The sequence below is a fragment of the Gracilinanus agilis genome, chromosome 5, assembly GCF_016433145.1.
Source record: "Gracilinanus agilis isolate LMUSP501 chromosome 5, AgileGrace, whole genome shotgun sequence".
Taxonomy (NCBI): domain Eukaryota; kingdom Metazoa; phylum Chordata; class Mammalia; order Didelphimorphia; family Didelphidae; genus Gracilinanus; species Gracilinanus agilis.
The window spans coordinates 27,488,851-27,501,592 of record NC_058134.1 but is presented as its reverse complement, the minus strand read 5'-3'; the positions used below and the strand labels follow the sequence as shown (position 1 = coordinate 27,501,592).

At 37.4% G+C, this 12,742-nt stretch overlaps 1 protein-coding gene across 1 annotated transcript in view; it reads right to left on the bottom strand.

Annotated features, from left to right (window-relative positions):
- NEK10 (NIMA related kinase 10) overlaps positions 1 to 12,742 on the bottom strand; it is a 271,988-nt gene that overhangs the window by 245,227 nt on the left and 14,019 nt on the right. The window contains exons 3-4 of the mRNA XM_044678880.1: positions 2,741 to 2,871; positions 514 to 612 (exon numbers count right to left, since the gene is read on the bottom strand). Of these exons, the coding sequence (XP_044534815.1) occupies positions 514 to 612; positions 2,741 to 2,871 (230 nt within the window). The remainder of the gene's footprint in view (positions 1 to 513; positions 613 to 2,740; positions 2,872 to 12,742) is intronic.

Here is a 12,742-nt window from a genome sequence, read left to right as displayed (position 1 = left end):
TCAGTTCATATAAGTCTTCCCACGTCTCTTTGAAAGTATTTGTTTCCTCATTTCTAACCCCATTACAGCGTACTATCACATTCATATACCACAGCTTATTCAGCCATTCCTTAACTGCTGGACATCCTCTTACTTTCCAGTTTTTTGTCACCACTGTGTCTAGATTCTCTGAATTCTTCCCCCCCCCCCCCCATTTTGTTAAATTATATCATCTCAGCCTAGAAGAGAAAAGTATTCATTGAGTAGTAATTTGGTGCCTTCATTATAAGGAAAATAAAGATGCATCCATTCAAATAGCATCTGGTGGAAACCATAGTGAGCATTAACCAGTATTCGTTAAAAGATGACCAATAACTTCTTCCTTCAGTTTAGTATGGGAAAAAGGTTTGCTACAGTCAAATGTGCATGCCCTCTTCTGTCAGTGAAAACTGTAATCTGACAAAGTCAGGCTGTCATGATCCTCAGGGCAGCCGTGCTCCCACCTCCTCATCTTCTTGTCTCAAGAAACCTTACCTGCATATTAGTCTGTTCTTCACCAATGCCATAAAGATCTCTTGAAACAGTTTATGTTGCGGATGTTTGCTAAAATTTCTTTCATTCTTATAGTTGACACTGAAGCAAAACAAACAAAACAACATCTTCGATGTTAATTTGTAATGTCTTTTTTGATCTAACCTAAAATTTAAAAGACTCTTACTACTAATTAGCCACAGTTAACAGTGGATAGAGAGCCAGGCCTAGAGATGGAAAGTCCTGGATTCAAATCTGGCCTCGGACATTTCCTAGCTACAGGACCTTGGACAAGTCACTTCACCCCCATTGCCTAGCCCTTACCACTCTTCTGCCTTGGAACCAATATACAGCATTGATTCACACAGCATTGATTCTAAGGCAGAAGGTTAGAGTTTAAAATATGTACATATACTTATATATATGAAACTGAATATAATATATTACATTCACATATATGAATGTAATATAATATTGAATCTATGTAATAATAATAATAATAATAATAACTGAAGATGCAGAAATCAAATGCCAGTCCATCCTCTGTCATATTCTTTGCTGAATTTAGTCAAATGAGTTGCCTCTTTTCTAAATAATTTAGTTTCTAAAAATGGTGGGGAGACTGGTGGGTGACATTGCTTCAGCCACATGGAATCCTAACAGTGTTCTCTCCCTAGACATAATTTGCACCTGGCTGGCTTGACAGCTCCAGTTAGAGCCAGTAAAAAAAGGGTTAACTCTTCCTCATTTAGCAAACAGGGTTTCATTAGCTCCAGTTCACACCTCTGGAAGGGGCCCTTAACAAGCCTACCCTGGGTCAGAACTGTGGGGGACTGTAGTTATAAACTACTTTAATTTGCCACAGTAGAAATTAGAGAAAGACAACACATGAATATTTCCAAGTTCTATGAAAATGTGAGAAAGATGAGATTAATTGGGGGAGAGGAAGGGGAAAGAAGGGGAAAGGTCTTATGGAAAGATCTATGGTTTTTATCCTGTGGACTTTTAATACTTAGGGATGGGGTATCCATTCCAGGCACAGAAGAAATCAGGAAACAGGATATAGATGCAGGGACAGCTGGATGGCTCAGTGGATAGAGCACTGGCCTGGAGTGAGAAAGACCTGAGTTCAAATGCAACTTCAGAAACTAACTCTGTGAGCCTGGGCAGGTCATTTAACCCTGTTTACCTCAGTTTCTTCATCTGTAAAAAAAAGAAATACTAATAGCACGAAGTCAAGGATGATAGCTTTCTCTAAGTCTTGCCTTGACACCGGGGTCCAGCCCAGGGACCACAAGGTCAACAATAAACATTTGTTGAAATGAGCTACCAGAACCCACTGCATGTCTCCAGTAGAGTCCAGTCCCAGAATGCTGGAGTCAAAGAGAGACCAGAGTCAATTTTCCTATACTCAGCTTTGCCAGTCAAACGGGAACAACTAAGAGGGAAAATGAGCAGAGCCTTACGAGGGCAGCCTCCAACTTCCCTCTCCGTTCCCTAATTTTAGAAACAGCGAGCTCTAAAATGAAAGCAACGGCCCTCTTGGATCTTTGAGGGTTCTTGTGCCTATCACATGGGACATGATGGGCAATTACCAAATTCTCTCTCAGTTCCAAATTGATATTCTGATCCATTCAATATTTATGTGGCACTTAGTGACAAGGCACTTTGGAAAGGCAAAGAGAACTAATTCTTAGAAGAGGCGTGGCCGCCAGGCCCCAGTAGTCCCCAGGAGGTCTGAGTGGTGATGGGGAGATTAAACACAGAGACAAGAGAGTCACATTCTAAGTCAAGGATGAACAGAGCCCTTTTCTATGGCTACCAACGGAAACTTTCTATTGTTGTGACAACCAGTTTACTCAATAACCACATCTACCCAGATGAACTGCTTCTTTTCTTTCTGCTTTGTTACTGACGGGAAATAGATCCGAGTGCTATTCAGAATAAAGGTCAGATTTAAATTGGATCAATTCAAATCAAAAATTGGAAAACTTTTCTTAGAAGAAGGTCCAAATGTGTATACGGCAACACTGTGTACAAAAAACCTCCAGTCTTGTTCTGTCGGTGGTCCCTGAAATTATTCCCGAATTTATTTCCAGGCATGGGTTAAACTATTACATGAAATGACTCCAGGAAGGCCATCCCAACCCCAGTCCATGCCCCACTTTCAGTCTCAGCTCTCTGAATAAGTCAAAGGCCCACCAGAGGAGTCAGACGTGGTATTCCCTACCTAAAGTTTTCCAGTTCAACAGCCTCGGTTGACTCTTGCCATTGACCTCGACTTCTGTGTCCACCAGCTTTGATGGCGTGTTCAGATTTTGTCATGCTATTTTGGGCACTGTCAAAATTAATGGCTGGAAGCTGTAGAAAAGAAAACAAAAATGAAGAGGACAAAAGCTCGTCTTTACATGATACTTTCTGATTGCAAAGGTCTTCACAGCCCCCCAAACATGAGAACAAAACGTGGGGGGAAAGGAGCTGCCTGCAGAGTAGGTGTTTTCTGTGTAAGTCTCCAAAGAGATTCAGAAGAAGAGCTCATCATAGCTCTTGCCATCCATTTTATAATGCTTTTATGGGTTTACAAAGAACTTTACACACGTTATCTCACTGGATCCTCCCAACAGTCCCGGGAGGTCAATGCTGTTATTATTCCTATTTTACAGATGAGGAACCAGAAGCTGAATACATTGAAATGACTTATCCAGGGTCATTAAGTGTCTGAGGTAGGATTTGAACTAAGGTCTTCTCAACTCCTAGTCCAGCAGTCTAATTACTGTACCATCTAGACACCCTCAAACAAATGTCAAATCTGTGGCAATTAGAGCTAACTCCATGAGATAAGAAAAGAAATAATACTGGAGAACTTAAATATTTACAACTCCAATTTTCTCTCAATATCTCCCAGACTCCTGTTCCAACCACATATCAGGCAAGGTCAGCACAACCTCACAGGCTTGTGTCTCAGGATGCAGCTGTAGGAACATATATTCATTTCCACTATAACTGGGGCTCAGGTCCCAATCCCATCCATAGCCCCAAGAGACAGAAAGCGTTGGTTCTTGAAGAAAAGTCACTGAACCCGCATGGAAAGGAGATGGGGCAAATATGTAACAAGCCCAGAACTGGCTAAAGGAGAAGTGGTTTCTGTGGCTAAGGAAAAGGGGGTTAGCAACCTTGGCTGAAAGAGTCATCTCCACACAGTTTACTCTGGGCAAGGAAGGAAGGAAGGATTGGACCCCCAAGCGCCCTAAGGCAAGGCAGTTGAGGAGGCACAGCCTCATGGAGTTGACCAAGAAAAAGCTCAATAAGAAAGTGAAAAGGGAAGGGGTATGCCAAAGACATAGGAGGAGTGTCAGAGCCAAAGATAAGAGGAGGGGGAAACCATTAGTGTTCAAGAAGGAGATTCACCAAGACAATAGAAAAATAATGAAAATTCAAATGCAAAAAGGCTCTAGTATTAAATAAACTATACTCTGAAGGAAAATGAATGTGAAAACTATTGAAAAAGAGAATTAAACGGATTTCCCAGAGATCACGAGAATATAAGAAACTCTAGAACAGTGATGGCAAACCTTTTGGAAATGGAGTGCCAGGCCTTGCCCCAACCCCTCCCACCAGACCAAGTGCTATGCCTGCCCCCCACCAAGTGCCAGGCATGCCCCCACACAGGGGAGGGAAAAGGTGTTCCCATTGGGCTGCTGGATTGAGGGGTGGGTGAAGTGAGGAATGTCCTCAGCAAGTGTAGAGATGGGTAGAGGAGTGGCCAAAGATCTTTGTTCCCCTCCTGCTCTGCTGATGGTAAGCCATCCACTTTACTCCCTGTGAGCTCTCTTTGGTCTGCTGAACAGAGGGTAGAGTGATGTGAAAAAAATGTCATCAGGTGAGGTGGGGGTAGGGTGTGGAGGGGAGGGAGGCTGTGTACCATCTTTGGCACTCATGCCATAGGTTTGCCATCACTGGTCTAGAATGTTTCAAAAAAGATATTCAACTCTCAAAAGAAGATATTAGGATGGAAATCATGCCAGAAAGCAGAACTCTCCAAGTGGGATTAAAAAAGACAACAGAGCTGACATCTTAGAACACATGATAGAGAACATCTCCAGAGCAGTAGAAGCTATTAAAAGAAAGAAATAGATCTGGAGTTCAAAAATAAAGACAAGGATAAAAATTTGGCAGAAAAGTAAAAGATAACTTTAAAAGAATGAATACATTATATATGAATCAAGGTGACTAACAGATCTTAAACACCATATGTAAATTTATAACAAGAATCACAGACTTCCCAGAAAAAAGTGTTAAGTTTAACAATATATCATATAGCATGAATTAATATAAGAAAAGTACCCATATTGTTTAAATGCCGGTGACAAAATATTGTTTAATATTTTATTAAATTAAAACACCTCTGGAGGGAAATCTTATCCTTTAAACTCAAAGCTCTGTAATGATTAAATTTCAGGATTTCAATTGAAACAAAAAATTTTGCAGACAGCTAATAGAGAAAGAAGCCTTCATTTGTTTTTTTTTTTTAATTTTTTTTTATTTTAAACCCTTTAACTTCTGTGTATTGACTTATAGGTGGAAGATTGGTAAGAGTGGGCAATGGGGGTCAAATGACTTGCCCAGGGTCACACAGCTGGGAAGTGTCTGAGGCTGGATTTGAACCTAGGACCTCCTGTCTCCAGGCCTGGCTCTCAATCCACTGAGCTACCCAGCTGCCCCCAAGAAGCCTTCATTTGTAAAGGAAGGTCAACTCTAAACAAAGGAAATGAGAGAAAAGAATGGAATAGGATATACCAAAGAAAAGCAGAGATGCTCTTAAGCTATATAATATGCCCTGCAAAGCTGAATCTGATTATTAATGAAAAAAGGTGAACCTTCAAAAATAGAAAGTCATTTAAGTTTGGGACATTCCAACAAAAACCAAAAATTTTAAGGTGAGTTTTAAGGTGAGTTAAAAACAAAACAAATAAAAACTCTCCAGAGAAGAAAAACACAAGAAAGAAAAAATAAGTACACTAAATCATTCATGAATGAAAGTGGAAGGCACTATCAAAACAAAACAAGTTATAAAAACTGTCATTTATATAATTCTTTAAAGGTTTCCAAAACAGCTTACAGATTTAATCATATGATCCTATGAGCTAGGTACCACTATTATTATCTCCCATTTTACAGAAATGGAAAAGGAGACTGAGAGTGGCTAAGTAATTTGCCCACTAAGACATTATTTGAATGCAACTTTTCCTGGGTCTTTCCCTAAAGCCAAGATGCCTCTTTTACATAAAAAGACATACAAATGGAAGAGAGAATGGGGAAAGACCTGTAAATGAAACAAAAGAAATGGGACAGAAACAATTTCTCACATTTTGTATTTCAGAAGCTCCACCTCTCATGAGGAGCAAAATAAAGAAAATATGAGTATGACCCACAAATGAAAGAATGGAATTTGTAATAAATTGCAGAAATATATAGGACAATAAAGTAAATTAAAACACTTTGGATGTTGTTTATACTCAGGATGAAGATTACTGTTAGATCTATCCATATATTGAGCCTTGGTCTCCCTCCTAAGACCCATTCTAGCATCTTCAATGTCTTTTGGTCATTTAAAAATGGATATCTCCCAAACAACTCAAACTCAACACAACCAACAACATTATCATTCCACCAAAATCACTCCTCTTCTTGCCCTTTCTGAAAAGAGAACCACCATTCTTCCAGTCACTCTAGTAATCCTTGTCTCCACACTCTTACACCATATATCCAAACAGTTACCAAAGCATGTCAATCCAATCTCCATTAACACCTATCTTCTATATTCCTTTCTTGCACCAAACCATTACTCTAGTTTAGCCTCTCATTACCTCTCATCAGTCCTATTTAAATATCTTCCTAATTGTTGTCCCTGTCTCAAGTCTCTCCCCAATCTAATTCATCGCTCACAAAGTGATTCCCTGAAGCATAGCTCTGACTATGTCAATCCCTGACTCAAAAAATTCCAGGGTTTACTATATGAAAGATCAAATGCAACTTTTTGTTTGGCATTTAAAACCCTTCAAGACCTTTCCGCAATCTACTTTTACAGCCTTACTTAATTACAGCATTTCTCCTTTTAATATACATCAGGCCCTGCCAAACTGGCCTTTTCTCTATTCCTCACATGTAGTAAGTACTCCATGTCCCATTTCCATGCCTTTGCCATGGTTGTTTCCTAAGCCAGAATGTCCTCCTTCATAACTTCTACATCATAGAATTCCCAGTTTCCTCTAAGGTGAAGCTGACATACCACTTTCTACATGAAGCCTTTCTTGATGCTAGCACCTTCTCCCCAAAATTATCTTTTTTCTATTTCATATAGACTTAGATACATACATGTTATCTAGTCTCCTTGAATGCAAGGATTTTTCCTTTTTTATCTTTGTATCCCTAGTGCCTAAAATACTATATAGAATAAAGTAGGTAATTCCCGTTGATTGACTGATAATAATCTGATAAAGTCAAAGGAGCAGCACATAAGAAAATCTAGCAATTTTCTGTGTACAAGAAACACATAAAAAAATAAATAAAGGCAGAATGAAAATGAAAGGCTGTAATAAAATTTATTATGCTTCAGGTGATTTTCAAAAAAGCAGGAGTTGTAATCCTGCTATCAGATAAATCAAAAATAAAAATATACAATGTCAATAGAGGTAAGCTAGAAACCTACATTATACAAAAAAGTTCCAGAGCAATGAAAAAAATATCATTATCACATAAGAATGAAATCATCTAGCAGCTAAGTTCATAACAGAAAAGTTCACTGAATTGAAAAAAAACATAGATAATAAAATAATGATAGTAGGAGACTTTAATATCCCTCTCTCTACACTGGAGAAACATAACAAAAAAATTTAATGAAAATATATAACTGAAAAGCCTGGAGAATTTCTATTTTTAAGGCTACATAAGTTCTTATAAAATGGAATACTAAAGAATAATTTTTTTCTCAGTGTCACGTGGTACCTTGAAAGATATCATCCTGTAAGGGACAGAAAATTATAAATGTAAAGAAGCAGCATTTTCATATGGAATATAATAAAAATAATATTTAATACAGAAAGCACAAAAATACCAATCTAAGTGGAAACTTAATAATGACTCCCTTGATCAAAGAATGAATGATAGATAAAATTATTATCTGAGAAGAAAACATGTTAATTTTTTTTAGGAAGCAACTAAAGCTGTCCTCAGAAAGAAGTTATATCTTTCAAAATCTACATTAACAAAAGAAAAAGGGATTAATGAAAAGTATATACACATTTTTTTAAGCCTAGGGAAACAACAACAACAAAGGAATCTTGAAAACTAGAGGAAAAATAAACAAAACAAAAATATAAAATGCTAGAAATTATAAACAAAAACAAAAGCTAGTTGTTTGGGGGAGAAACTAAAAAAATTAATAAATACTTAAGTTAATTTAGTAAAAAAAAAAAGAGAGAGAAACATGAAACTACCAGAATGAAAAACAAAATGAATCAGATGGATTGATGGCATGAAAAAAATAAAAATAGTGACCAGAACTGAATATACACAACAGCACATTAGCAAAACCAAGAATTTAAAGGAAACAAAAAATTATCCTCAAAATTACAAGATATTGAAATCAACCAAATACAGAATAGAGTTAGACAACTCAATATTAGAAAATTAAGTTAAGCAAGTCATAAAGAAGCTACCAGCAGAAAAAAAATGACAATAACATGGGTACAGAGAGATTTCTAGGTCAATTCTATCAAATATTTAAAAAGAAATTAATATTTATGCTACACCAATAATTATCAATAATTCAAAAGGAAAACACTCATACTAGGAATGCAAGAATGGTTCAACATCAGAAAAACAATTAATATTATTATATTAAAAACAAAAAAACACCTGGTTATGTCAGTAGGTGCAAAGAAAGGCTGACAAAATACAAATTTTGCACACATAAAAACTCCTTAGAGACAATAGTATACAAGAGGCATTTTAAAAATATGATTAAAAGTTATATATCTAGTGTTATTTGCAAGAGGAAAATTCTAACAGCTTTCCAGTGAGTGCTGGGAAAATTATAATGATCAGCATTGTCTAAGGGGAAACTATCTGTATGTAGAAAACTATTTCCATATGTAAATTCCATGATGATTTACTAGAAGGAAAAAAATAACTAAGAAAATTAATGGCTATTATAATAACTAATGACAACATACAAAATAAATATACAAATATAAATGACAATTTTATACTACAATAAGTAGGAGGAAATAAAAGAGAAATCTCATTCCAAACAATTTCATAATGTATAAAATATCTGAGTCTACCAGACACAACTCAAGGCTTACTTATATAGTTACAAAATCCTCTTGACAGAACCAAAATAAAAATTAAATAATTGAAGAATATTTCAGATTGGATTAAAACTCAACATGCCCCAAACTGGTCTCATCTTCTTTCCCACTGAACTCTCCCCTCTTCCAAATTTCACTATTTCTTGTTAAAGAAACCACCAATTTTAGTCTCCCAAACTCCAAAATTCAGCATTATCACCAACCCCTCATTCTGCCTCCCCTACATCTATCTCTATCTACAACAGCATCTAACCCCTTCCCTCTGCTCACACCTCCAATGCCCTAGATCAGGGGTCAGCAACGTATGGCTCTCGAGCCATATCTGGCTCTTTTGAGGGCCAGATGTGGCTCTTTCTGCAGGAGCCATAAAGTCCATTTTTTTTCAGGCGCTGTTACAGGAGCGGCACTGTGAGCACTGGACGGCTCTCACGAAATTACATTTTAAAAAATGTGGCGTTTATGGCTCTCACGGCCAAAAAGGTTGCCGACCCCTGCTCTAGAGCATCATCCCTCACTTGGGCCTTCTACTTGGTCTCTCACCACTCTGGTCCATCTATATTGCCAAAGTGATTTTCCTTATTCACAGATGGAATCATAGTAATCCCCTCCTCAATAAGGAACAGTGGTCCACCTAGTGCCTCTAGGATCAAATAGGCAGTCCTTGGGTTAGTTTGGAAGCCTTCCAAAGCTCATTTGCAACTTCAACTGCTAATGGCCTTCCTTACCTACTTTGTATTTACTTGTATTTCTTCTCTTTTGTTTCATTCTACATAGATTTATATACAAACTGGTCTTCCCATTAGAAGGTGAGGTCCTTGGCAGGAAGGATTATGTATCATTCACTGAATCTGTATCCCAGAAACCTGACACAAGTCTAGCATAAGGTAGCGGCTTGTTAAATGCTTGTTGAGTCAATGATGGCTATGGAATGTTGCAAACACCGGATTATGTGATGATAGAAGAGAAGGCTCCCTGGGTAGGAGATGAGGAAGCATATTTTCTCTGGCTGTTTCTCCCACCTCAGTTCTAATTATTGACCTCCCTGCCTTCTTTTAAGTTCCCACCTTATATAGGAAGACTTCCCTAACCCCTATTTATTCCAGGGCCTTCCTTCTGTTATTTCCTATTCATCCTATATTTAGTTTGTTTGTACAGATTTGTGTGCATGTTGTCATTCTCATTTGATGGTGAGCTTGAAGGGAGGACTCTTTAGCCTCTCTTTTCATTTCCAGCATGTATAACTGGCACATAGTAGGGGCTTAATAAATGTTTATTGGTTGAAATAGTTGAAAATTGGCTGAAGTTCGTGGAAAAAGAAAAAAAATCATTAAAAATAACCAAAAGGATGTGTGTTCTCATAAATTTAGATGTTCTTTCCAATAATGCAAATCACAACTATCCACGTCCACCCAATCTATGTGACTCTTTTCTATGTTCTCTCAGATATTTTCAGCAAAGGGACCCAACATGGAAGCCTTCATCACCTTTTCCTGGCTTTGAAAAGATGCCAAGAGGGCACTTTGGTTTTCTACTGGTGTTCCCTTTTTGCTTGTCTGCATATTATATCTTTTTTCTCCTTATTTTTTCTCCTAGTTTTTTACTACTTTTTTCTAATATCATTATTCATTTTTCATTATGAATTACTAGTTTAAAGACCTAAGAACTGGGATGTTTTAATTTCATGTGATATATTTTTCTTATTAATATTCTGTTTTGGAGGCAGCTGGGTAGCTAAAGGTGGGAGGTCCTAGGTTCAAATCTGCCCTCAGACACTTCTCAGCTGTGTGACCCTGGACAAGTCACTTGACCCCCATTGCCTACCCTTACCACTCCTCTGCCTTGGAGCCAATAGACGGAAGGTAAGGGTTTTAATATATATGTATGTGTGTGTGTGTGTGTGTGTGTGTGTGTGTGTGTGTGTGTATTCTGTTTTGACTCTTTACTAATTCTGATCCATAATGTACCAAATGTATCCATAGTGTATCAAGTTAATACACAAACAACTGATTCAGGAATGACTTTTCTGATCTGGAAAATTGGTCAATTATTTGAATAATAATTTATGAACTTCTATCTGCTTCTCAAATGTTTTTGGTCATTGAAATGTGGCATAGAATTCATCCAGGTGTGAAAGCACACCAAACACCCTAAGAAGGAGCTCAGATATAGAACGCCCAATGGTGGCACAAATAATCTAGGACTTCCATAAAACTAATGAGGATGATACCTAATTAATAATTACGCATCAGGTTTTATGTAAATTACTTTTAATTTCTTAGCAACACATTTGAATCTTTATGATTAAATCTCTTTCCAAGTTATCATTTGAACCCCCTCTGGGTAGTGTATGCTAATCTTATGTCTGCTAAAGCCTATGAGAGAAATACAATATAAAAATGCCAACCAATGACCTCCCAATCTTTGGGGATACATATTTCGCTCGGGAATATTTCATTGCTTTTCCTTGTAGGAATTCACTTTCTGGAATAGGTGTGGTGAAATGACTACTGGAAAGAAAATAAGATTCAATTCTCTGTGGCAATCACAGATAAATTCCATAAGGACATTCTTGCGTTCGTTGGGAGATGTATTGGGGGAGAAGATGCTAGGACTTAGGGTATGAGAGCTAGAAGGAAGCATCGTTTTCATTTAGATATTAATGTTGCTGGCTAATATGTTAATCTGTTTTACATGATTATATATATTTGCATTTGGTTGGGTTTTTTTGTTGTTTTTTTTTTGGGGGGGGGGGTTCTCAGTGGGTAGGAGAAGGAGGGAAATAGAATTAAAAAAAATATCTTAATGTTCTCCTTAGACCCTGGGCGAGTCACTTGACCCCCATTACCCACCCTTACCACTCTTCCACGTAGGAGCCAATACTCAGAAGTTAAGGGTTTAAAAAAAATAAAAACTTAAAAAAATAAATAAACAATAGAAAATAAATGTTCTCCTTAGATTGCCCCTTTCTAAATGGAAAATATAGGAGTGTTCCATTTAAGGACTACTCGACTTGTGGGAAAGGCAGGTTTAGGAAATAAGGGAAGGTTATACTGCTTACAAAAGGATTTACCACAGATTTCCTTTACTGACACTTTTATGATTGCTTTTAGAAAAAAATTAAATTTATGAAGACATTTCAATTTTTTGAAATGTTTTGTCTTCTCCACTGCAACAAGATTTGAGGACTTTTTTTCCACTGTAGCCTTTGGGGTATCCCCTTTACAGATGACCCCCCAGAAAACTTACCCCAACTTACCCAGCAAGACACTCTTTGGAGCAGCACTCGCTTTTTTGATGACTGGTAAGTTCATCATAAAAAAGAATTTAATTTTAAAAAATAAACTAAGGATTAATTGGAAGGAAAAAAGCATCTAAACCTCATTCATCTCCACCAATGTATTTACTTTTGCCAATCAGCCAAATGACACATTATTTTAAAACAGCAGATCTAATCTAACAGTATTTAAACCAATATGCTCAGCAGGTACATTATTTCACAGGTTATCACAATGGCAAAAAGGGAGGGTATCCATAAGGGAATACATGTGCCCAGGAAATATGTGGCAATCCAAAGTGGCCATGTTAGAGGAATGGCTGCAGATGCAGAGCACCTGATGTCTTGTGGCAATGCTGTCCTACTGATCTCGGTTGATCTCTGCTTAGTGTGTTATTTCTGACAAACATTATGCAGTTCATCTCATGGGCTTTTCATCTGCTCCCTGATGGACATTTCCAAACGTTTCAAGGTTACTGAGTTTCTTTCTGCTATCAGTTTTTGGACTTCAATTCCCCAGGACCACCAGTCAATCATTTCAGCTCCCAGGTGCTAGGGTGTAATAAGAAAGTTTCTTTTTATGGGG